General features: G+C 39.3%; 1 protein-coding gene across 1 annotated transcript; it reads left to right on the forward strand.

The window, feature by feature from the left end:
• The first annotated feature begins 11,243 nt into the window (after positions 1–11,243).
• Positions 11,244–20,551, forward strand: LOC107563317 (retinol dehydrogenase 8-like). Its single transcript, XM_016248163.1, has 6 exons — positions 11,244–11,504; positions 14,773–14,934; positions 16,789–16,968; positions 17,170–17,263; positions 18,279–18,462; positions 18,629–20,551. Exons 1-6 carry the CDS (start codon positions 11,396–11,398, stop codon positions 18,854–18,856), a joined length of 957 nt encoding a protein of 318 aa, XP_016103649.1. The 5' UTR covers positions 11,244–11,395; the 3' UTR covers positions 18,857–20,551.
• Positions 20,552–23,286: the final 2,735 nt, after the last annotated feature.

Here is a 23,286-nt window from a genome sequence, read left to right on the forward strand (position 1 = left end):
GAGTCTCCATGAGTTAGTGATGGGACAGATCGGAGACTTTCATTTCAGGGAACCTCAGATAAGAGAAGCAGTTCAGAAACTTACAGCAGATATAAGAGCTGGCTGGGAATGAAACCATTCGAGATTTCCTTGAAGAGGAACAAGAGACCAGCCACCCATAGAGTGTGATAAAGAATCTCAGAGGTCTCCATGTTGACTGCACTGCTCCGTCTTTCTATGTCTTGAGGTCATATCAGTGACATATGTCGGACGGGCACTTGAGTAAAGTGCTTTTGCGTATCTGCAGCATTCATCTAGACTTGACTCTTCCTGTGGAGTCTCCATGAGTTAGTGATGGGACAGATCGGAGACTTTCATTTCAGGGAACCTCAGATAAGAGAATAACTTGTGGAATGACGCAGGTGAGATACTGCTGCCATGTGAGCCGGGAGATTTCTCATCCAATCACATAAGTGCTGATTTGACAAGCATGCCCAGAGTCCTTGAGGGCAGAGGTACTATAGTGAGCTGTAGATGTATGACAGACATTCTGTGAACTCCCACTGTTACATATCTGCTTTATATGCATGACGTGAGGAAAGATCAATGAGAGGGAGCCAGCTAAGAGAAACGCTCCTGGATATCAGCTCCAATGATTTACTGACTGGCACCCATAGTAATATATGATCCACATCAGATTCCCTCCAGCACTGTAGCCTCTGATCTCTCACTGCCTTCTTATGTAACTCCTTCATGTATGCTCCTATCAGATTAAATCACAAATAAAACACCTTATTTGTGTCATCGTATATTTCACAGCTGCTTGAAATACTTGATTCTGATTGGTCAGTCAAAACATTGTGCTGTCAAATATTGGAAACTGTATTGCAAATTTTGTACACAAAATAAATGAATGAATAAAATATTTCATCCATTTATTTGGTAAGCAGCTTTTGATCATTAAACAGCAGAGACCAGCTTACTGTGCTTTATCCCTCAATTATTTGAATAATAGGTGATCATGATGTAATCTATTTTTAAAGAACCATCAATGTTCTTCCTAATTCCTGGGTAAGTTCCCACACAGATATTCTCACGATCATTCATCAAGTGTCTGAGAAGAAAAAATGTTACAGCTATTGAGGGGTCATCTTTAGGATGAAGGGTGTGTGTGTGTGGGGGGTGGGGTGTACAAGGAGGTGGTCTGGATTGTGCTGAGGAAACTTTACATAGGTGTAGATTTGATGAGAATATTGTAAACAACTTACAAGCCCAGAAAACACCTGGAATTGCTCAATTAAGCATCTTTAATTTCATTAGTTTTATTTTCCGACAGTTCAAGCACTCAAATCTCAAAGATGTGCAATTATAAACTACTTAATGCAGGGGAAAAACAGTCACAGCTTCTCACTGTAATTGCACTGACCTCATAAAAAAACACTTAATACCTCTTAAAGAAGAAGAAAACATTCAATTCTTAAGGAATAGGAGGACCAGACTTCCTGTAACGAAGCACAGCTCGTTCTTAATGTGGAAAATATGCCTGCTGTAACAACACAACAGATTTTTCCACCTCAGTTTGGGTCCGGATTGCTGCGTTCGAGGGAGGAGTTCTCAGTGTGGTGTTTATTTTGATGATTACCAGTGTGGCGATGCCTGAAATTATTTGCGTGCAGGATAAATTTTTTGAATGAGCCGGTAAATCAATGAACACTTCCAGACTCAAATGCGGTGTTGTCTTCTGTCCCGTGCTTCGTTTCTCCTCGTCTGTCTGCCCACTTCCTCCAGCTTTCCATTCTCTTTCTTTCTTCTGTCCTTCTCATTGAGCTCGCCTCCTTTTATTAAAAGGCACATATTCTTTTTCATCGTCCTTCCCTTTTCTTCTCCCTGCTTTTGTAAAGTTTGCATTCCACACCTCCTCAGCAGACGGCAAACAAAAGAGCAGAAAGCAGCACTCTTGACCTGCAGCAAACATTCTTGTGAATGTGTCTCTAACTCGCTTCCAGCTGCACAGAGAGAAAGAGCCTGCAGTCTTGTGTGCTTTACAGTGAACACATAAGAACTACTTCTCACTCTAAGAACAATTTCACATCTAACTTAATTAATTGGCTAGAAAACCAGCTGTGAATAGTAAACATTTCAATGCAATGGTAACCATTTCATTCATGGTATGCATATAGAGATAATACTAAAATCATTCAAAGTGACACCACCGACAAAATCAAAATAAAACAAAAACAACAACCATCTGGCCTTTGGATAACTATGCAAAAAGATCAGATGGAATGTTTTGTTTTGTTTTACTTTTTATAATTACCTTTTGTTTTCATTTATTTTATTTACTTTTATTTATTTTATTTTTTTTATTTATTAAATTTAAGTCAATTTTGTTTTATTTATTTATTTATTTTTTTAATTTAATTATTTTATTTATTTAATGCTAAAATCTTCAATTAAGATGGATGATTTAGGTAAAAAAAAAAAGTGTTTGATTAAAACACTGTGGTTAAAATGATTCCATCTACAGATCATGTACAATAAATCTGTAATCATCTTCCCACCACTGTTGCTCAAAACGTTTCTCCCCCTGGAACAAAAAAAGCAATTATCATGAAACCTTATCATTATGTCAAACATGCTCTTTTCCACACAATAACATGCTCTAGCTGTCAAGTTCAGTTGCAGTCTTTCTTGGTTTATTAATAAGAAAATTATATATTAGGTTTGGATTTTAACCTTGGTCTCAAAGATTGTGTCACTAGTCTAAAGCATCAAAAACATCTAAAACAGCAAAAAGTTTTCTATAGTCATTTCTTATCTCATCAAGGGCAACAAGTGAGCCAAGGAAAAAAAAACTGCATGATGCCCCTGTGCTGGTCTATGGGAACCCATCTTCACAGACAGGAAACCAGAAGAGCCACTGAACTCAACTTGGGTGCAGTCATAGGTAGTAGACGAAGGGTCAAAGGTCATATCCAGATAAGATAACAGTCAAACAAAGTTAAAAAAATAATGCATTCTAAATGTAAATTACTGAATTAAGCTGACGTGGACCCACAGTGAGAAAGAAGAATGCACATGAATACACATAAAGATAGAGCGTGGTTGTAGGACGACAGCAAGCAGAGGCCTGTACTGCTGCTTATTTATTCAACACAGACTCTCATTTTCTCTTTATCCCTCTCTAAACCTGTGTAAGATGCCAGAGTGATAGCTTAAAGGCTAAAATTCCCTCCCCGGCACTCAGCCTCATCCATTTACTCCTTTTACCTAACACACACACACACACCCCTGTCTACTTTCTCCTAAAGCAGAGGAGAGCACAGCAGGAAGCCTCATACATAGCCATCCTCTCATCTATCCAGTTCCCTTAAGCAAATTCAGATGTAACTGGTTAAATCTGAGCAAGGAGAATTTAAAAGCTAAATTCACCAAAAGAATTATCACCTTGTAATTTTTTTTCTGCACGCATTAATAAAACCTATGTTGATGGGCTGTATTAACCTCTACATTCAGCTGTATTGCATTTCCTTCAGTTGGATAAACTATAAATGAGGAACAAACTTCTCAACTTCATATATGATATTATTATTATTATTATTATTCCTTCCCAATGAATTTTAGAATATAAAGAGATGTATAATATGCCCTAAACATTTGTCAACCTGGCTTATTTCAGTATAATTTATATACACTGTACACTGAAAAATTTTTTTATTTAGAAATTGCTAGTAAATTACAAAGAATATATTTAACACATTGAATTAAACTTGAAATTTTGAAGCAGAAAGACTGAATTAGTATTCTTATAAAACAAACACATGCAGTAATCTGTTGAAAAATCATTTTTACAGTGTACTATCATAGTATTTCTATATTTTAAGCTTTCATTTTAATTTTAGTCTTTTTCTTTTAATATTTCTATATAGCTTTAATTAATTTTCATTTCAGTTTTAGTAGTTTAAGCTCTTCAACATAAATGTATTTATTTCAGTTAGTTGCCGAGTGTCAGAATTATGGACCTGTTTTGTGTGTGTTTTCTCCCTCATGTGCCCATATTTGGTTCTTCCTGTTCCTGTTCTGATTGTGTTCATTGATCCCAGGTGTGTCTCGGTTATTACCTCGTTGAGTTGTATTTATAGTGGTCTGCCCCTTGCTTTCGGTCCGGTGTCTAACGTCCGAGTTTCCCCCTCCGTTTTTTTTCTCCGTTTTACCCAGTGTTTTTTGTTTCCGTTGTTCCTCATGGATCCCCTCGTCCATCCTAAATACCTCCTCCTCCTGCTGGAGCAGGGGGAGAGATTGCTTGAGGGCCATACCAGACTGTTCCTGGTCCTCGCGAGTCTCACCAGCTACCTGGACGATGTGCTCTGTGCTTTCTACGATGCCAGTTTGAACACCGCGTGCAGAGCGCCGTCGTCCGAGGATGGTCCTCGAGCGAATTTCACCGACTTTGTGGAGTGGACACTGGCGAGAAACAAATCTTCGTTCCCTGTCTGTTCCCAGGAGAATCTCGGCAGTTCTATTTCCAACCCAGAGCCCAGCCCACCATCTCCCCACTGCGTGGAGCTGAAGCCCGAGCCCACCGATGACGGAGAGCCCAAGCCCGCCACAACCGACGAGTCATCGCCGCAAGGAGCGACAGAGCTGAGGATCGCCGCGGAGCCGGAGCTGCTGATGACATCAGACCAGGTGCGATAGCCGGCTACCACGCCCGCCACAAGGGAGAAAGCCGTGGCCAGTAAGATTGCAGAGAGGAGCTCCGCCCACTGCATCAGGGCTGAGGGTGAGCTAATTTTGGATCTGGCACTGTGCAACCCTGGAGGAGAATTGGAGGACTTATATGCCGACCTGCCCCCTCTCCTCCCTCCTTGGTCAGAGCTCTCTGTCACTCCTGTTCCCACGTCCTGCCCAGAGGGGGCTCCGGTTTCCCTGTCCCCCCCAGAGAGGGCTCCTGTTCCAGAGTTTAGCCCTGAAAGCCCGGAGGCTCACAAATGCCTGCCCACCCGCCTGCTCCTGCCTCCTCCACCGCTATCATCTGGCAGCCCCTCTGCTCGCCCTCAGCCCACCATCAGTACGGTGCGAGCTCCGCAGGTCTGCCATCCTCCATCGTCACCGTGGCTGGAGAATCCCTGTCCTCCGCCTCCAGCCTCTGAATCCCGGACTCCGCCTCGGCCCGTCGACCCAGCGGCTCCACCATGGCTCCTAGCTCCCTCCTCTCTGCCGTGGCCCATCAGTCCACTGGCTCCGCCGGGCTCCTTCGTCCCTCCAGCTCCGCCTTGGTCTGTGGTCGACCATCTGTCACCTCGGGACTCCACTCCTCCGGCTTCGCCTCGTCTCTTCATCCCTCCGGCTCTGTCAGGCTCCTCCATTCCTTCGGCTCCACCTGGGTCCTCTGTCACTCTGGCTCCACCGCAGCCTTCTGGATCCCCGCCGCCATCTGCTCCGCCTTGACCCTCCGGATCCTACCGGTCGCCCTGGCTCATCGGCTCTCCATCTCTGCCTCTGGCTCCTCCGCCACCTGCTCTGCCGCCGTTGGTCGGCCCCCTGGAGTCGTCAGCCCTTCCTCCTCCATGGCTGCTCCCTCCGTCGGCTCCACCGTGGGTCGCCGTCATGGCTGTGGCCTGGGCCCTCCTTGGCTCCTCCTGCTCCAAGTCCCTCCCGTCTCCTGTTCCTCTGTGTGGATTATTAAAAGACTGTTGATTGTGATTCTCCTGCGTTCTCCTCGTTCCTCGCTCCTCTCCGTAGGCAATCGTTACACCGAGGTTCTAATTCTAATTCTTAATTAAAAAATTAAGTTTTTCATCTAATATTTATATTTTATTTTACATAAGCTTATTTCAATTACCAAAACAATTTTTCAATGTTTTAGTTTACAATAGCAAGACTGTCGTCAACTCTCAAAACAAGGACACAGTAATTCACTATTAGCATATATTTCTATGTTTACATGTGAAAGTAGTACAATTCACAACAAAGTTTTTATATGGTGTGGTCTAAAATATGTATTCTAATTTATTTCTCCTTTCTCTCAACCTCTCTATTCTCCATTTTGTCATGAACTTGTGTGTTTTGTGGCTGCATTCTGGCTGTAAGGCTAAACTGGTGTCCAGTGTGTAACTCTGTCAGTATGTAGGATGAGGGCGTGGTCGACCATCTGTCACCTCGGGACTCCACTCCTCCGGCTTCGCCTCGTCTCTTCATCCCTCCGGCTCTGTCAGGCTCCTCCATTCCTTCGGCTCCACCTGGGTCCTCTGTCACTCTGGCTCCACTGCAGCCTTCTGGATCCCCGCCGCCATCTGCTCCGCCTTGACCCTCCGGATCCTACCGGTCGCCCTGGCTCATCGGCTCTCCATCTCCGCCTCTGGCTCCTCCGCCACCTGCTCTGCCGCCGTTGGCCGGCCCCCTGGAGTCGTCAGCCCTTCCTCCTCCATGGCTGCTCCCTCCGTCGGCTCCACCGTGGGTCGCCGTCATGGCTGTGGCCTGGGCCCTCCTTGGCTCCTCCTGCTCCAAGTCCCTCCCGTCTCCTGTTCCTCTGTGTGGATTATTAAAAGACTGTTGATTGTGATTCTCCTGCGTTCTCCTCGTTCCTCGCTCCTCTCCGTAGGCAATCGTTACACCGAGGTTCTAATTCTAATTCTTAATTAAAAAATTAAGTTTTTCATCTAATATTTATATTTTATTTTACATAAGCTTATTTCAATTACCAAAACAATTTTTCAATGTTTTAGTTTACAATAGCAAGACTGTCGTCAACTCTCAAAACAAGGACACAGTAATTCACTATTAGCATATATTTCTATGTTTACATGTGAAAGTAGTACAATTCACAACAAAGTTTTTATATGGTGTGGTCTAAAATATGTATTCTAATTTATTTCTCCTTTCTCTCAACCTCTCTATTCTCCATTTTGTCATGAACTTGTGTGTTTTGTGGCTGCATTCTGGCTGTAAGGCTAAACTGGTGTCCAGTGTGTAACTCTGTCAGTATGTAGGATGAGGGCTGATCCTGAGAGGGTTGGAGCAGGCCAGGAATCCATGCTAGGAAAACTATGCCTGCCCTCAGGAAGAAACTTTAAAAGGCCTGACAGAAATCAATAAATACAAACAGTGAGGCCTGTGGTGTATCAGCATTCTGTAAACAAACTGAGACTCCACAGAGCAGATATGCAAAGCATCAAACTCGATCCTCCCCATCAACCCAAGCTAATCTGTTATGCTAAGTGTCATAGCAGAAAACTGCAGAGCGGATATTTTGTAGTCCTGCCTGTATGGCTAGTTAAAGCTAAAGATTTTACTTTTGGACTATTTTTTTTTACTTTAAAATATAAAACTTTGTTTGTTAGTCTCATTTCTTCAGTTACAAACCTGCTTTATGCTTGCAGCTGTGGTCACAACATAGTCAACGTGCCCAAACATGTGTGACCTCTGCATTAGCGCTTTTCATTCTTATTTTCCGCATTTTGACACCTCCCAGTGATGTCCAAATTGCGACTCACCTGACATCTAATCCCCTTGCCAAAGAATCGCTTTAAACTGTTTTCAGAAAAGGACATTTTCACTATACCTGTGACATGTAATCAGGTCAAATTCTGCTGGGGTTCTGGCCCTGTTTCTGAATGATAACACAACCTTTGTGAAAAAATAAACAACACTTTAGCATACTTAACTACATAAACACATTAGCATACATAAACTAAAATATACTTTAATGTCATTTCTATTGAAACTTGTACATGATGTGCTTAAATACACTTATAATTATAAAGTTATAATATATTAACTTTAAATGTAATATGGAATATCAAATTACATTTAAAATTCTAATCAAGTACTTTACATGTGCTGTATGATAGTCAACTTACAAAATAAGTATACTTCTTTAAAGCACAACAAAAAAATTACTAAAACATAATATTCTATTATCTGCGAGTGCAGTTTAAAAAAACTTTTAGGGCTTGAAGTACACTACTTGTGCACATTCAGCACAATTCATCACACTTTTACAAGGGAAGAACTTAAGTACGCAACATATTCCTATTCAGAGGTAGAGTGTGACTTCCAAATGATGGATTATGTATTATGTAAATTATGTAAAACAGATGAAACCAGACTAGATTCCTACAGTGCCTACGATTTTCCAAGTACGGCCTGGATCAATATATTTTGTTTATCCTGGAAGAACATTTGTGTCAAAGTCTTAATCATAACTATTAACTTCCCTACAATTAGAGTGAAAAAGTTCATAAGAATGTTTTTAAATCCCCAGATTGTTGGACCTACATGCTATCACTGATAATATTAGGAAGTCTATAGGTACCATTTATACACTTTTGAGGATAATTGTATGCCTATGCTTCAAGTGCTCTTCTGCTTACTTTTCCCCACTATACATCCCAACCTATGATTATAAGAAAACCTGCCAAAAATTACTAGGATCATATACATATAAAGGGGTTGAAATCCTGCTTGTGAAGCAGATTAAGGAGATGATCATAGATTATAGGAAACATCAGGGAGGAGACACATCCATGTAACTGCAGTGGAAAGGGTCACACCACTGGTCATCACATGGGTATTATGGTGCAAACAACATAACTCTAACGGTCTAATTCTCCAAAAAAACAGTTTAAATGGGTTGGTATGACAACATATGTCACAGTCACAGACAATATCTTCAAGAGCATTGTGATTGCACAACCTGGTATGAGAGCTGCTGTGCCCTGAAGCGCTGTGCTGAACAATGCAATCAAGTCAGCGGAGGTCATTACTGCATATGAGCTGCCGAAACATCTTTAGTTTGCTGACAGAGACTTTAGTTAGATGACCAGATCTATTCTTAAAGACCTTAGATATAGACTGATTTCACTCACACCTTCTGGCAAATGGTATCACAATATTCAATTAAGGACCAATAGATTTAAAAAGCTGCCTCAATGTGGAGGTAATGAGCCTACTAAATAGCTGCAGTCACCCATCCCTGATACATATGCATAAATGCTGACACATACTGTTACCTGCACTGTTTGTGTTATGGACATAAAAGATACCTCATTTTATGTGACTTGTCTATTACCTTTCTATATGACTCTAGTCCAGTGAATGAAAAATCTTAAGCCATAGTCTTAAATCTTGAGTCTTAAGCTATATTGGGACCACAGTTTTATAGAGACTTGGGGTGGGCTCTTTTGACTTCAGCCAAAAAACAAACCTCTACAGTGACTCTAACTCTACAGAACCCCCTAGCAACCACCACGCCCTTGTAACCATCCACAACACCTTCACAACAGCATAGAAAATCCCTGGCAAACACCCAGAGCACCTCTGCATGACTGTGGCAAGTTTTACACAGGCAAGGATGATTCACATTTTCTAGCTTCTCTAAAAGTTAAGTTTCACTGTACATTTCTGAATATTTATGTTGTCATGGACACTATATTGTTGGCTTACAAAATTTAATTTACGTTATGCCTTAATCACTTATTTTTGTCTAATTTTCAAATATCTTTTATGGATCGATTTTTATTTTGCCATTTTTTTAATTATTTGAATGTTAATTATGTGAATTATATATTTAAAACGATGATCACACACATATATATATATTTATATTTTTCTCAAAACCATATGTGTGTGTGTGTGTGTGTGTGTGTCTTTCCAAAAACCATGTCCCTCTTTGTCCTTGACAACATTTCCATCACAACCAAAGATTTTCTAATCATCTTTTAAAAAAATCTTTTAATAACTTTAAGAGTTATTAAAGGGGTCATATGACGTTTTTTTAAATATCATTATTTTGTGTATTTGGTGTAACAGAATATGTTGACATGGTTTAATGTTCAAAAAACACATTATTTTTCAAATACTGTACATTATTGTAGGTCCTCTATGCCCCGCCTCTCTCAAACACTTCGTTTTCTACAAAGTCCCTCCTTCCGACAAGCGCAGTCTGCTCTGATTGGCCAGCTGACCCAGTGCATTGTGATTGGCCGAACACCGCAAGCACTCGTCAGAAATGTAACGCCCCTTACCATAATCGCGAGCTTCATCTTTCAAAATAAATGTAAAGACAGAGCCCCGAAAGGGGAACAGAGTCGCGTGACAGACACAGTGATGAAGCTGGTATGTGTTTGCAGTACACAAGCCACGGTTAAGACAGCTGACTGATGTGACCCTGTCTCTCTCTCTCTCTCACACACACACACACACACACGATGTGCAAAACTCCGCATTTGAACAGTCAATAGCAAATAATTAAACTAATAACAAAACAGTAGCTGATTCAGAAGTGCCAGATTGTCATAGCAAAGTCAGAATTACCTCATATTCAAAATGTTATATTTAAAACATTATTATTTAAAATGTATAATTAAGTTAATTTCTGAGGAAAAATTAATAAGAAAAAAAAATATTTGTTCCTGTTTGGTACTGTGACTTGACTTGATCCTTAGCAGGACTCGACTTGACTTGCTTGAGGTGAGCCACTGACTTGACTTGACTTGCTTGATTTGTTTGTACTGTGACTTGAGACTTGATGGTAGGGACTTGAGACTTGCTTGAGACTTGAACATGTGTGACTTGCCCCCACCTCTGCCAAAGAGAAAGGAAAACTTGAAATCGCATCATATGACCCCTTTAAAGCTGCATGTGTTGTATTAAGTTTTACCAGCAGGTGGCAGTACTGACTAACATAACTACTGAGAAGCTTCTCATATGAGTGTAGAACATAGTCATTATATTCACTCTTTCACTGAAAATATTACAACTAAAATGATTCTACTAATTAAAAAAAAAACGTAGCCATCTGCATCAAAACTGAGTGCAATATCACAAAAAAATAGGCCTATGCTTTAAAAACAGAATGATGAATTCAATCAGCAATACCACTATAAGTGGAGGATGGCAAACCAAAACCAAACTCACTTTATTATACTTTACAATAATATATATATTATAGTATAGTATGATATTATATTACATTATATTATAGTATATAATATAATAAAATATAATTTCCTGTTAGTATACTGAACTAACAGACCAGAAGGCGTGAAAGTGAGATGTAATTAACAATTAATATGAATTGAATTAAAAATGGTTTCATTTTAAATGTTTGTTGTTTTATTTATTTTTTCTCGCCTTAGACCCCCGCCCCCTCCCCAAAACACACACACCTCTCTCCCCTTTGCACCCACAGCTCGCGATGCATCTGACTGCGTGAATCTGTTTGTTTTTCAAAGCAGTACAGTAAACGCTGATGCTCACGTAAGTAAGCATGCGTGTTTACGTCCTCCTTTAACTAATCGATTCTGTCTGCCATGTGACTGCATAACCCGCTCACATGAGCGCCGAGTTGCATGATCCGCTTTAAGTTTTTTCAAGTCCGCTGATACAGCTCGCCGCTGAGACAGGAGCTGCCATGGCGAGTGGCGGCGAGCAGAAAGCGGTGCTGATCACCGGCTGCTCCTCCGGGATCGGACTGCGGATCGCAGTGCTGCTGGCCAGAGACGAACAGAAGCGTTACCATGGTAAACGCGCTCATTTGCCTTCCAATTCCTTCAGCGCTCAAACGTCTATAGAACGTTCTATTTTTGGTTAGAATATTTCAAAACGTTCGTAGATTGTAGATTCTAGAAGTTTACACATTTTTGCAGTCGGTATTAATCGATAGCATACAAGTCTTATTTTGTAACGCAACTGTTGGACATTTTCTTTACATAACACGCTGTATATTTGAGAATCCGTTTGTCTCCTCATCCCAACCGCAAGATCATATTCACTTTTGTCTAGTTGAACCCAAAGGCTCTTTGTTATCATGTGAAAGCGCAGTTTCCAGGGTACGGCTCCGCGAGGATACCGCTTGCCAGGCGGAGATCATAAAGAGACTGCCAGTTCTCTTTCAAGTGACTTCTCCAGTACAAAGCTCCCTTTATGGCTGTGAATTGTAGACCTCTGCCCTGGTTTAGTGGCGTGTCTAATGCGCCCATAGTTTACACACTGAAATGAGTGTTGGGAGAGGGACAAAGTTTGAGACCTGTACAAGTGAGGGCTCTAAAGCGAGGGTCGTCTGAAGACTTCATCTGCACTCTGAGCAGGGCAAAACCATTGGACATTTGTTATCTCCTACTCAGCTACATCCAGAGACTCATTAATGTCAGTCAAATACAATGCGTTTGGTTTACACCAGGGGTCTTCAACCTTTTTCAGGCCCTTGGTGGATTGCGGGATAAGTCTGACATGTATAAAGTAGCACATTATGTTAGCATGATGATTACTGTACTCTCATTGATATACTTCTACATTACACTTTAATTTGACCTTATGTGTTTTAATGTGTACAGGACAATTAAACAAAGCTTCTTTAGTCTTGGTTACAGTTATCATATTGTAATTTTAACAGTATGGCAGACCCCCTGAGGTACCGCTACAGACCCCCTGTTGAAGTCCCCTTATTTTAATACACGAAAGGGAAAGTTAAAATGGAACACTATCGGAATAGGAACTTTTCCATCCACACATTTCTTTCATTCTTTTTCATCTTTTAAATGAATTCCGTTTGAACTTTGTTCTCATTTGAAGAGTATTGCAACAGTGGAATTTTTTAACTCCCCTGAGATTAAACTTTTCATTGGTTCTGGTTATAATGAGGAGCAGTGATATATGCCAACTTCAAAGAAGCCAAAAAATCCAATTACAAGACAGAGCGGCTCATTCAAGAAAGTTTAAGCTGCCTCAAGTCTTACTCTAAAACAACAGCTTTAGCAATGAGGCGGTTGTTCTCGCAAACACATTTAAGTTGTGGCCTAGGTTGGCCACACAGGCTTTGTGTGTCGTAAGAATTAATTTCTACTCTCATCAAGTACAGATTATGCTTTATATATACACGTGAAATCAGGAAGACAGGAATGCAGATTTCCTAGCAGCTGTGTTTCCATCATCACCTTACTGATGCATGACAGTCTCCTCATGCTTACTGGCACTTGTCAACAGCAGCTGGGCTGTGACTGATCATGGATGCTGTCTGTTGACAGACGAATGAATGACGCTTCAACACTTTGATCCGCTACAGAGGCTCCTCAGCCTTATCTGTAAAATCAGAGATGATTTAATCAGCAAATCAAACATCACAGAGACAGACACTGCTAAACGAATTCCTGTCAGCGTCAAAGAAGCAAAGTAAGCCTATGATGTAAATGTTGAAGTTCAAGTTGAATGATCTTTATTTATTTAGTAGAAACTTTTAGAATAGAAACTTTTTTATCCAACGTGACTTACAAATGAGGAACACAACAAAGCGATTTATGCTAAGGAGGCAGTAACATGACAAGTGCTGTAATACAAAGTTACATGCTAGAGAGATATATACATTATAAATACTACCGTTCAGAAATTTGGCGTCTGTAAGATATTTTAAATGTTTTTGAAAGAAGCCCCTCATGCTCTCCCTTGTAATCAGAAATACAGTCAAATAATTATGAAACAATATTGCAATTTAACTGCAAAAAAATACCTATTGTTTTCTATTGTAATCTATTTTAAAATTTAATTTATGCAAAGCTGAATTTTCAGCATCATTACTCCAGTCTTCAGTGTCGACAAGTGCTGTAATACAAAGTTACACGCTAGAGAGATATATACATTATAAATACTACCGTTCAGAAATTTGGGGTCTGTAAGATATTTAAAATGTTTTTGAAAGAAGCCCCTCATGCTCTCCCTTGTAATCAGAAATACAGTCAAATAATTATGAAACAATATTGCAATTTAACTGCAAAAAAAAACCTATTGTTTTCTATTGTAATCTATTTTAAAATTTAATTTATGCAAAGCTGAAATTTCAGCATCATTACTCCAGTCTTCAGTGTCACATGATCCTTCAGAAATCATTCTAATGTGTTGATTTACTGCTCAAGAAAGTGTTAATATTATTATTATCCATGTTAAAAACAGTTGTGCTGCTTAATATTTTTGTGAAAACTGAAGGGTCCCCCCCCCCCCCAGGATTCTTTGATGAATAGAAAGTTTAAAAAGAACAGCATTTATAAGAATATAAATCTTTTGTAACACTGTAAACAGAAGTATTAATTTCTTTTTTTCCTTTTTTTATTGTACTGACCCTAAACTTTTGAATGGTTGTGTATGTCTCTATAATAGTCGGCATGGCATTACAGCTGATCGCTGATGTCACACTGTCGACTGGGTTTCTAATGTTTTTATAAGGACAACACTGATAACTCCAAATCCAACTACAAGAATTACAGTTGAATGATGTTCAGCAAGCTTATTAGTAAATCTGGGATGGGCGCTTGATTTAGGTCAGTGTCCCCTCAGGTGTTCAAAGTGCAAAGTGCATCAAAATGTTAATCTCTTCAGTTTATCTTTCAGCCATAGTTTAATTAAGCAACACTTACCTCTGATTAGACTTGAGTGCTTTGTTTGGGTCAGCATATATGTCAGCGCTAAAAAAAGATATAAGGGATCAAATTAAATCAAACTGCAATCTCCTGCGGTGATTTTAGGACAAAGCGTCTAAGAGTCAACTCAGATCACCTTTATTTATATAGAACTTTAAACAATACAGGTTGTTTTAAAGGGGCTTCAGGGTTATAAATAGAAAATTAACAGAATCGATGATGCAAATCTGAGACAAATTCCAATTCTGCTGTAAAGCAGCTCTTGAAAGACAATAGTGCCATTATTCAGCTCTAAATAAAACCTCTGTAGATATCAGTCTTTAATTTTTGTGTGATTGTGGATTGTTGATGACAAAAGGATTTTCTGTCACTTGTCTTGAAGTTATTGCCACTATGAGAGACCTGAGAAAGAAAGACCGGCTGCTGGAAGCGGCGGGTGACACATATGGAAAGACCTTGGCACTGCTGTCTTTGGATGTGTGCAGTGATGACTCAGTCAGGCAATGTATTGACAGTGTCAAGGACCGCCACATCGACATTCTCAGTGAGTGCAGAATGCATTTGACCTCATATAGGCTTTGTTCACACTGCAGGGGAAATCCAAATTTTTATTTGCGCTGTTCAAAAAAATGGGCTTGTATAAAAAAAAAATAAACACTGGTTGCAATAGCAATGAGGCAAACCTGCGTAGTTTCACCTTGCAAGAGTTTAGCAAAGGATGTTTTGCCATTGACTATGTTTCATTATCATTTGTTATCATTCATTACAATCAATAAAATACACTGAAACTGTACAGTTAAAGGGATAGTTCACACAAAAAAGAAAATTCTGTCATCATTTACTCACCCTCAAGTTGTTCCAAACCTGTATGAATTTCTTTCTTCTGCTGAACACAAAAGAAGATATTTTGAAGAATGTTGGTAATCAATTAAACAATTGTTGGTCCCCACTGACTACCATAGTATGAAAAAAAATACTATGGTAGTCAATAGGGACCAGAAACTGATCTTCAAAAGATCTTCTTTTGTGTTCAGCAGAAACAGGTTTGGAACAACTTGAAGGCGAGTTAGTTTTTAGGTGAACTATCCCTATAAGAGAGCATTATGGAGTCGCAAAAAGAGCAGTGACTCATGTGATCGTGTAAGTTAACTGTCCTGGGTTTGCTAAAATCAAACGCATTTGAAATGCTCTGTGGTCTTTTATTAAACTTGCCCATCAAGATTGCCCATTCTTTTGAGAAAAAGAAGTACCATTTAGGATACTTTTTAAAAAGAGTACTTATTACAGAAATGATATAGATGATAATGAGTAACAGTTAAATTACTAATCAAGTACTTTACATGTGCTTTAAAATGTCAACACATCAACATTTTAATTTACATTTTTAAGCACAACAAAATATTATTAAAACAATGATTTGAAATGTACCTTAAATACTTGAAATGATAAGAAATTTTAAAAGTGTACATAATTGTGAAACATTAATAAAAAGTGCACTCTTTAATTGTACTTAATTTCATTAATATTATGCTATCTGCAAGTACAGTTTTTAATATATTAAAGATATATGATATAAGTACACTTCTTTTTCACAGGGGTTCACTATCAATTCTATTTTTTGGCACGTTTCACAATACATATCGTTTCAAAGCAGCTTCACAGAAAATGAATGTTTCTACATTACAAATAAGAGAGATCTGTTATCAGAGATGACTTTGTCAAAGTAATGTCCTTATGACATAAATGTACAGTTATAAGATTATACAAATCATGCAGTTAGTTAACAATGAACACATGAAATCAATGATTGCATGATGTGATTACAATGGTCACATAATGACCACCTGTTGTTTTTGTTCTTGACAAAACACCTATTGTATTAACCCGTCACATGACGAATAAAAAAGACACACAAATCCAATCAAATCCTATTTGACTGTTCAGACTCGAACGCATTAACAAAAATCTTTAATAGGATTTCAAATGAGTCGACATTCGAAGGCTTGCATCGGGCTTATACAAATTGGATTGCATGTGTTTTTAGCCTGTTCAGACTACAAAAAAAGGAATTGAGTTGGATAGACCAAATAAAATCTGTTTTTTTCTGCCTATGAACACATTTCAGCAGAGGTAAAAACTGTTCAGTGTAACAATGTAACATAATTTGATACATTGATAATATGTATCAAATTTAATTTGATAAATTGATATTGCTGATAAATTGATAAAATACTACTACAAATGACCAGAGACAAGACATTCTTGATAGAAACTAGAATAAGTGTGTGCTGACTGATGTTAACTGAATGATATGTGGTCACCAAAAATCAATACTAGCCTAGAGCCTCAGGGAACAGTCAAGACCATAACCACCCATGTTTCCTCTCTGATTTTCCAGTTAATAATGCAGGTGTGGGTTTGCTGGGCCCTGTGGAGAGCATCAGCATGGATGAGATGAAGAGAGTGTTTGAGACCAACTTCTTCGGAACTGTGCGCATGATAAAAGAGGTCATGCCAGACATGAAGAAGAGGCGATCCGGCCACATTATCGTCATGAGCAGCGTAATGGGCCTGCAGGGTAGGACGGACACACCAAACCTTCTGTGTCACACAGCTGAATGCTCGACAGTCAGAGGGACAATAGAGCCATTCAGAGTTATGCACTTAGCTGAAGAGCATTATGACAGCCAGATATGGCACACATGGTTTGGGCCACCTTGGGAGGGCAGCAGAACAATGACATTATCACTGAATATGTCTCTGTTGAACTTATCCGCAGGTGTGGTATTCAATGATGTCTACACGGCCTCTAAGTTCGCCATAGAGGGCTTCTGTGAGAGTATGGCTGTGCAGCTGCTGAAGTTTAATGTGAAGTAAGTGATCCAAAGTCTTACGATTTGGGGCCTATGTATGTCAAGCCTAAATTTCCGGCATGAAAAAAGAACAAGGTTTAAAACCATAACAATGAACATATCAATGAAATATCAGATTGCTATGATCTGCGATGATAAATGTGAGGGGTTTCTTTTATTTCGTTTTTTTTTTTCAGCAAATTACAAAATATTGTATAAGTATATTATCCTCATGTCATTTAGTTACACTTACAACACTGGTTTAATGCCATGTGCCATTGAAAATAATCTCATAATCCTCAAAAATAAAAATCAAGATGCGCACTAACATGTCAAGCCTAAATTTCCGGCATGAAAAAAGAACAAGGTTTAAAACCATAACAATGAACATATCAATGAAATATCAGATTGCTATGATCTGTGATGATAAATGTGAGGGGTTTCTTTTATTTCGTTTTTTTTTTTCAGCAAATTACAAAATATTGTATAAGTATATTATCCTCATGTCATTTAGTTACACTTACAACACTGGTTTAATGCCATGTGCCATTGAAAATAATCTCATAATCCTCAAAAATAAAAATCAAGATGCGCACTAAAATCTTATCCCATAGTAACTATTGTTTTTACTGAAGAACATACAGTTCTTGAAACTTCTGGAATCACAAAATATGTTGTGGTTAATTAATTAAATATATCAACACTCCCAATTTCTGTTAATAAAAATGTTTTAGAATAAGCTGTTTTGCTATAATTACAGCAGAAATACAGGAAATATCTCTCAACTGGGAAAAAAAATAATTTTCACTAAATGCCTTCAAATATTGTTTTTAGAGAAAAGGTGACTTAGAGAAAACTTATGACTTTATTCTCATTAAAATGCCTATTATGAGATTTATTCTGAAGATTAATTGACTGATTTATTTATAAACCTCTTGTGCTCATCAGACTTGGTGTAAAAAGGCTTTTTATAATCCATCTTATTGGCATTAAAGAGTGCTATAGTGCTAATGTAGCATTCCTTCTGTTCTCCTAGACTATCTCTGATTGAGCCAGGCCCAGTGCATACAGAGTTTGAAACAAAGATGATGGAAGAGGTGGCCAAGATGGAATATCCTGGAGCAGATGCAGACACAGTCAGATACTTCAAGGATGTGTACATACCATCATCCATTGATATCTTTGAGGCATTGGGACAAACCCCTGAGGACATTGCTAAAGTATGTGTCACTGTTAAACTGCAAACATATGAACGCTATAAATTCATTGCATTACAAATTGCAAGCTCTAATTTGCCTTCACTACCCTTTAAATCTCCACAGATTTTCGTTTAAACACCTAACCTGTCACAATTTATTATTCTCTTCTTAATTACCCACAATCCAGTGTACCAAGAAAGTGATTGAATCCAGCCGACCCCGATTCCGGAATCTGACCAACAGCCTCTATACGCCCATTGTGGCCATGAAATACGCAGACGAGACCGGAGGACTCTCAGTGCACACTTTCTACAACCTGCTTTTTAACTTCGGCTCTCTTATGCACATCACCATGAGCATCCTCAAATGCCTGACATGCAGCTGCCTGCGCAGACGCACCATTTCTCCTGACTGAAGAGGGCAGCAGTGAGACACACACACTCCCAATTCCCTCAGTTTACAGTAGAACAGGACACAGCTCAATGCAACAAACTGGAGAATACAATACCTCGAAGAAATAATCCACATTAAAACACACATGATTCATTTGGATTTTTTTTTTAAACAACACATAATGTTTTATTATAATGCCAACACCTCTATTCACCTAATCAAGTGAGTTACTGTTAAAGCAGACATTGTCTTTAAAGGAGTGAGTTAAAGTTATTACCGTGAATGTGAATTTTTAAGCATTTTGCTTTTACAAAAAAGAAAAACTGGTACAACTGGTTGATTCAACTGAAAAGTATCACATAGCTGCCTTTATTTGTACTAATGATTTACAAGTAAATGTCTGTTTAACTCTTTCCCCACCACTGACAGAATTTTCCAGCTTTCTGTGTTTTCACTCTTGTACAGTAGGAGGCACTATTACGCATCTTCTGAAAGAGTACTGAAAGTCTGGATCAAAACATGGCTGGCAGAGACTAGTCTGGGAGTAGACAAGTCTGAAGCTCTTAGGGTAGAGGACTGACGCATTGCTGTTGCCACAAGTTATTTTGAGGACTGACTACCGAAGAGTCAAAATATAACAAACTTGGGAAGACCGAGGACGTTGAAGTTCAGGTATTGTAAATATAGTACATTTATGTACTGCAAGGAACTTGGACTGGGATTATCGACCGATGGCCTCTATAGGTCTGAAACGATGCTCGGACAGTAAGAGTAATAGTATGGTTTGCAATGAAGAATATGAGAGAAGAATAAATGAGTGGGAAATCATGGGAAAGAGAAAGAATGGAAAAAGCCCGCAAAGGAAGAAAAAAAGAAACACCCAGCATCGTAAAGTGAAGGAAGTGAAGAGAAAGAGAAAGTAACGTAAGAGGGTCAAATGAATGTAGTTGTTAGACCGGATTAAATTAACAAAAATCATTAAAGGATATATTGGAGAAGTGAAATATGCGAGGATTCTAGGAGATGGGCACTTGCTAATTTGAATGCAATAATAAAGTCCAAATGGAAAAGGCTAGAAAACTGGCAAATGTTGGAAAAGTTAAGGTCCTTAAGGTGGCTAGAGTTGGGGGAAAAGAATGGGCGCAAGGGGGTGATCTATGGTGTTCCCATTAATGTTAATGTAAGGGAACTAGTGGAAAACTTAAAAGTGAGAAATGGCACAGTGAAAAGTAAGAATAATGACGAAAGGAGTAGAGAAAAGGAAACAGAATCTGTACTAATTGAATTTGAGGGAAAAGCTCTGTTTTTAAAGGCCTATTAAAATGTTCATTGTAAAATGAATATATGTTATGCTTATTTATTTGATTCTCAGTTCAAACAACAATATACAACATTACTGTAAATAATACAAGCAATACAACATCTTTGGTATTCTTTTATCTGGAAAAAAAAGGTTAATAGTGACAGTCAACAGAGAGCTTACATATCACTTATATAAAGCTTAAATGATCGGGATCGTCATCGAACATGATGACAAGAAATCAGTCGTTCGTATTGGCTGCAAAAGTCATGGTCGGAGCACAGTGAAGCTAATTGTGGATGTGAAGTACTTAAAAAAGAGGTGGAGATGCAGCAAATAAGGCTAAACAAAAAGGTATCATATGCTGAAGCAGTTCATTTGGCTGGACAGGAAAAACATAATAAGGAGGGAAGAGGTAATAAAGAGGCAAGGGAAAGTAAATGGACAGCAAGGTAATAGAAATGCATGGATAGAGAATAAGAAAGAAGTCACTTTCATTGCAGGAGTAATAAATGCAACATTTGAAAAAATCAAAAACAGAAAGGATTCTGGTGTTTGTGAAAGCAGCAGAACATCATATGGGCAAGTGGAAGGAGGTAAATTATGAACTTAGGATGCAAGCAAGTCAAGAGATTTCATGTGTAGGGTGATAATATTAATAATACTAAAGTTGCAATGGAATGCAAGAAGCAGGGGCGGATTGGTCATCTGGCAATTCTGGCAAATGCCAGAAGGGCCGGACCATTTTTTAAATGTGGGCCGGTCAGATTTAAAAAAAAAAAAAAAAAAATGTTAATATATATAAATACATTGTTTTTACAGGCTGGCAGCTTTTATCGCTTGCAAGATTTTAATATGATGATAATAATAAAAATCATAATAAATGTTAAGCATTTGGCCCAGTCGGCGACGGCTGGCTGGTTTCGAGATGGGCCGACTGACCCAACCAGAGGTTACGCGGACATAATCAAAATCAAGCACGTCATAAGTGCAAAACGAGCTAATTGTCAGATGATGGACCGTAAAAAAAGGAAAGGCAGTGCAGAAAAGCTTCGAGAAAGCAAAAAAAGGGCTCTTAAATCCGACGCTGCCAAATGCATAAAATTAACCGAAATCTTCTCAAAAGGTTTAAATTCGGCTGCTGCAGCGGAGGACAGTAGTGCAGTAGAGGAGGTAAGAAGAAAACAGAAAATATACTGCTCAAGTCATTTTCATGTAATTCACGCTACTTCTGCCAGTTTTTGACAGTAACCTACACTGTGTTAAACAGTTGTAAGCTTAGCGTAGAACCCCCGTATATTTTAAAATGTCATTGCTTATCAGCAGATAACGTGGGATTTAGGCCGGGTATACAGACTGCTGTAGGCTACTAGCAATATAGTCTTAACATGTCAAAAACCTATAGCAATAGCCATAGTACTGTAGGCATTTGTAGTGAACTCTGAATACGTAGCTAGTCATATATTAAAGTAAAACATTAAATACATGCATAGGTTACAGTATGTAATAAATCTTTAGGTAGGGTGGAACATACTGTAGGCTTCTGTTACAGGCACTATCTATGCAATAGTTAGATGATGTAATATGAGCCATTGGCTTGCTTATGTTCTCCCTTGTCTGAATCGTGTGTTCATCTATTCAAAACTAGAATGTTTCTGGACCCAGTGCAGACAGCTCAGCTGCTGCAGCAGAGTCAAGTGTCATGGAGGTAGGAAGACGGCAATGAGAGAGACACACCCAACAAATGCTGCCACAGTTTCTTAATACTGTCTGTGGCTCTAATTAATTAACCCTTATGATAGGAGGAACCTGTGCATGGTTGTCACACACAGATCACACACACACACACACACACATGCCTTTACACCACACACACACAAATGCACATGCAGCACTAGCAACACTTTAGCATACTTTAATTCACAAATAACTATATATCAAAGGATTTAAAAACGTACAAATCTGCTGGCACACACACACTCAACTATTACTGCTGCTACTATTTATAGTTTTTTTGCTATATATTCGATTCCCTTTTGTGCTACTGTTGTTACTTAATTGTACTCATGTGTATTCCAATGTTGAGCGCAGTCAGTTAGAAAACATTTTGCTGCAATGTTTACATCCTATACTGTGTTCATTAACCAGGATGTTGCTGGAATCAGTGCAGCCAGACACTCCTGGTCTGCCAATACCAGTGCTGTGAGAAAGGATGCTACGGTAGGCCTAGCAGCGACAGGGAGGAGTGTGGTAGAGGTAGGGGGAAAAAAACAGTGACACACTGTACTTTGGGTTTGTAATTAACTCTAAAGTAGAGGGGAAAATATATGACAATAATTGTAATTATGTCTACATGTAGATACATTTGAACTTAACTGTATAAGTCATAATTATTAATAATTATTAATTAGGTCACTTATAATTGTTTCATAAGCACATATTTATTCAAAACAAGAATGAGGCTAAGCCTAACACAAGCAGTGATCCAGATAATGATGACACTCAGGTTCATCATGAAGTTGAGGAAAAAGAGCAAGCAAATGAAGCAGAGCACGCAGGAGAAGCAGAGCACACAGGAGAGGCAGAGGCAGAGCACACATGAGAGGCAGAGGCAGAGCACGCAGGAGAGGCAGAGGCAGAGCACGCAGGAGAAGCAGAGCACACAGCAGAGGCAGAGCACGCAGGAGAGTCAGAGCACGCAGAAGAGGCAGAGCACACAGGAGAGGCAGAGCACACAGGAGAAGCAGAGCACACAGGAGAGGCAGAGGCAGAGCACGCAGGAGAGGCAGAGCACGCAGGAGAAGCAGAGCACACAGAAGAGGGAGAGGCAAAGCACACAGGAGAGGCCCCAGATGTTGACTGGTTCACACGGCCTAAATCAACAGATCATGACTTGGCACAAATCGGAAGTGGCTGACATACTGTGAGAAGAGGCATACGTTGTTTTGTTCAGTTTGTCTTGCCTTTGCCAAGCCCTGTGATAGTGGCAATCCATTTATTGTAGGAATGAAAGATTGGAGGCATATCCATCAGAGAATTGAAGAGCATCAACAAAGTTTTGTCCACAGAAATTGTGCAGAAGCGTACTTCTTGAGGGCCAGCAAAGCAAACATGAGGCAGAGCACACAGGAGAGGCAGAGGCAGAGCACGCA

This window comes from Sinocyclocheilus grahami, unplaced genomic scaffold (genome assembly GCF_001515645.1).
Source record: "Sinocyclocheilus grahami isolate Dianchi unplaced genomic scaffold, SAMN03320097.WGS_v1.1 scaffold868.1, whole genome shotgun sequence".
Lineage (NCBI taxonomy): Eukaryota > Metazoa > Chordata > Actinopteri > Cypriniformes > Cyprinidae > Sinocyclocheilus > Sinocyclocheilus grahami.

What these genes read in the sequence shown, in the direction of transcription:
- LOC107563317 (XM_016248163.1), top strand. Translation starts at nt 11,396, where the DNA reads ATGGCGAGTGGCGGCGAGCAGAAAGCGGTGCTGATCACCGGCTGCTCC. An exon ending in CGAACAGAAGCGTTACCATG is followed by an intron (nt 11,505 to 14,772) that starts GTAAACGCGCTC and finishes CTTGTCTTGAAG; the next exon opens with TTATTGCCACTATGAGAGAC. An exon ending in CCGCCACATCGACATTCTCA is followed by an intron (nt 14,935 to 16,788) that starts GTGAGTGCAGAA and finishes CTGATTTTCCAG; the next exon opens with TTAATAATGCAGGTGTGGGT.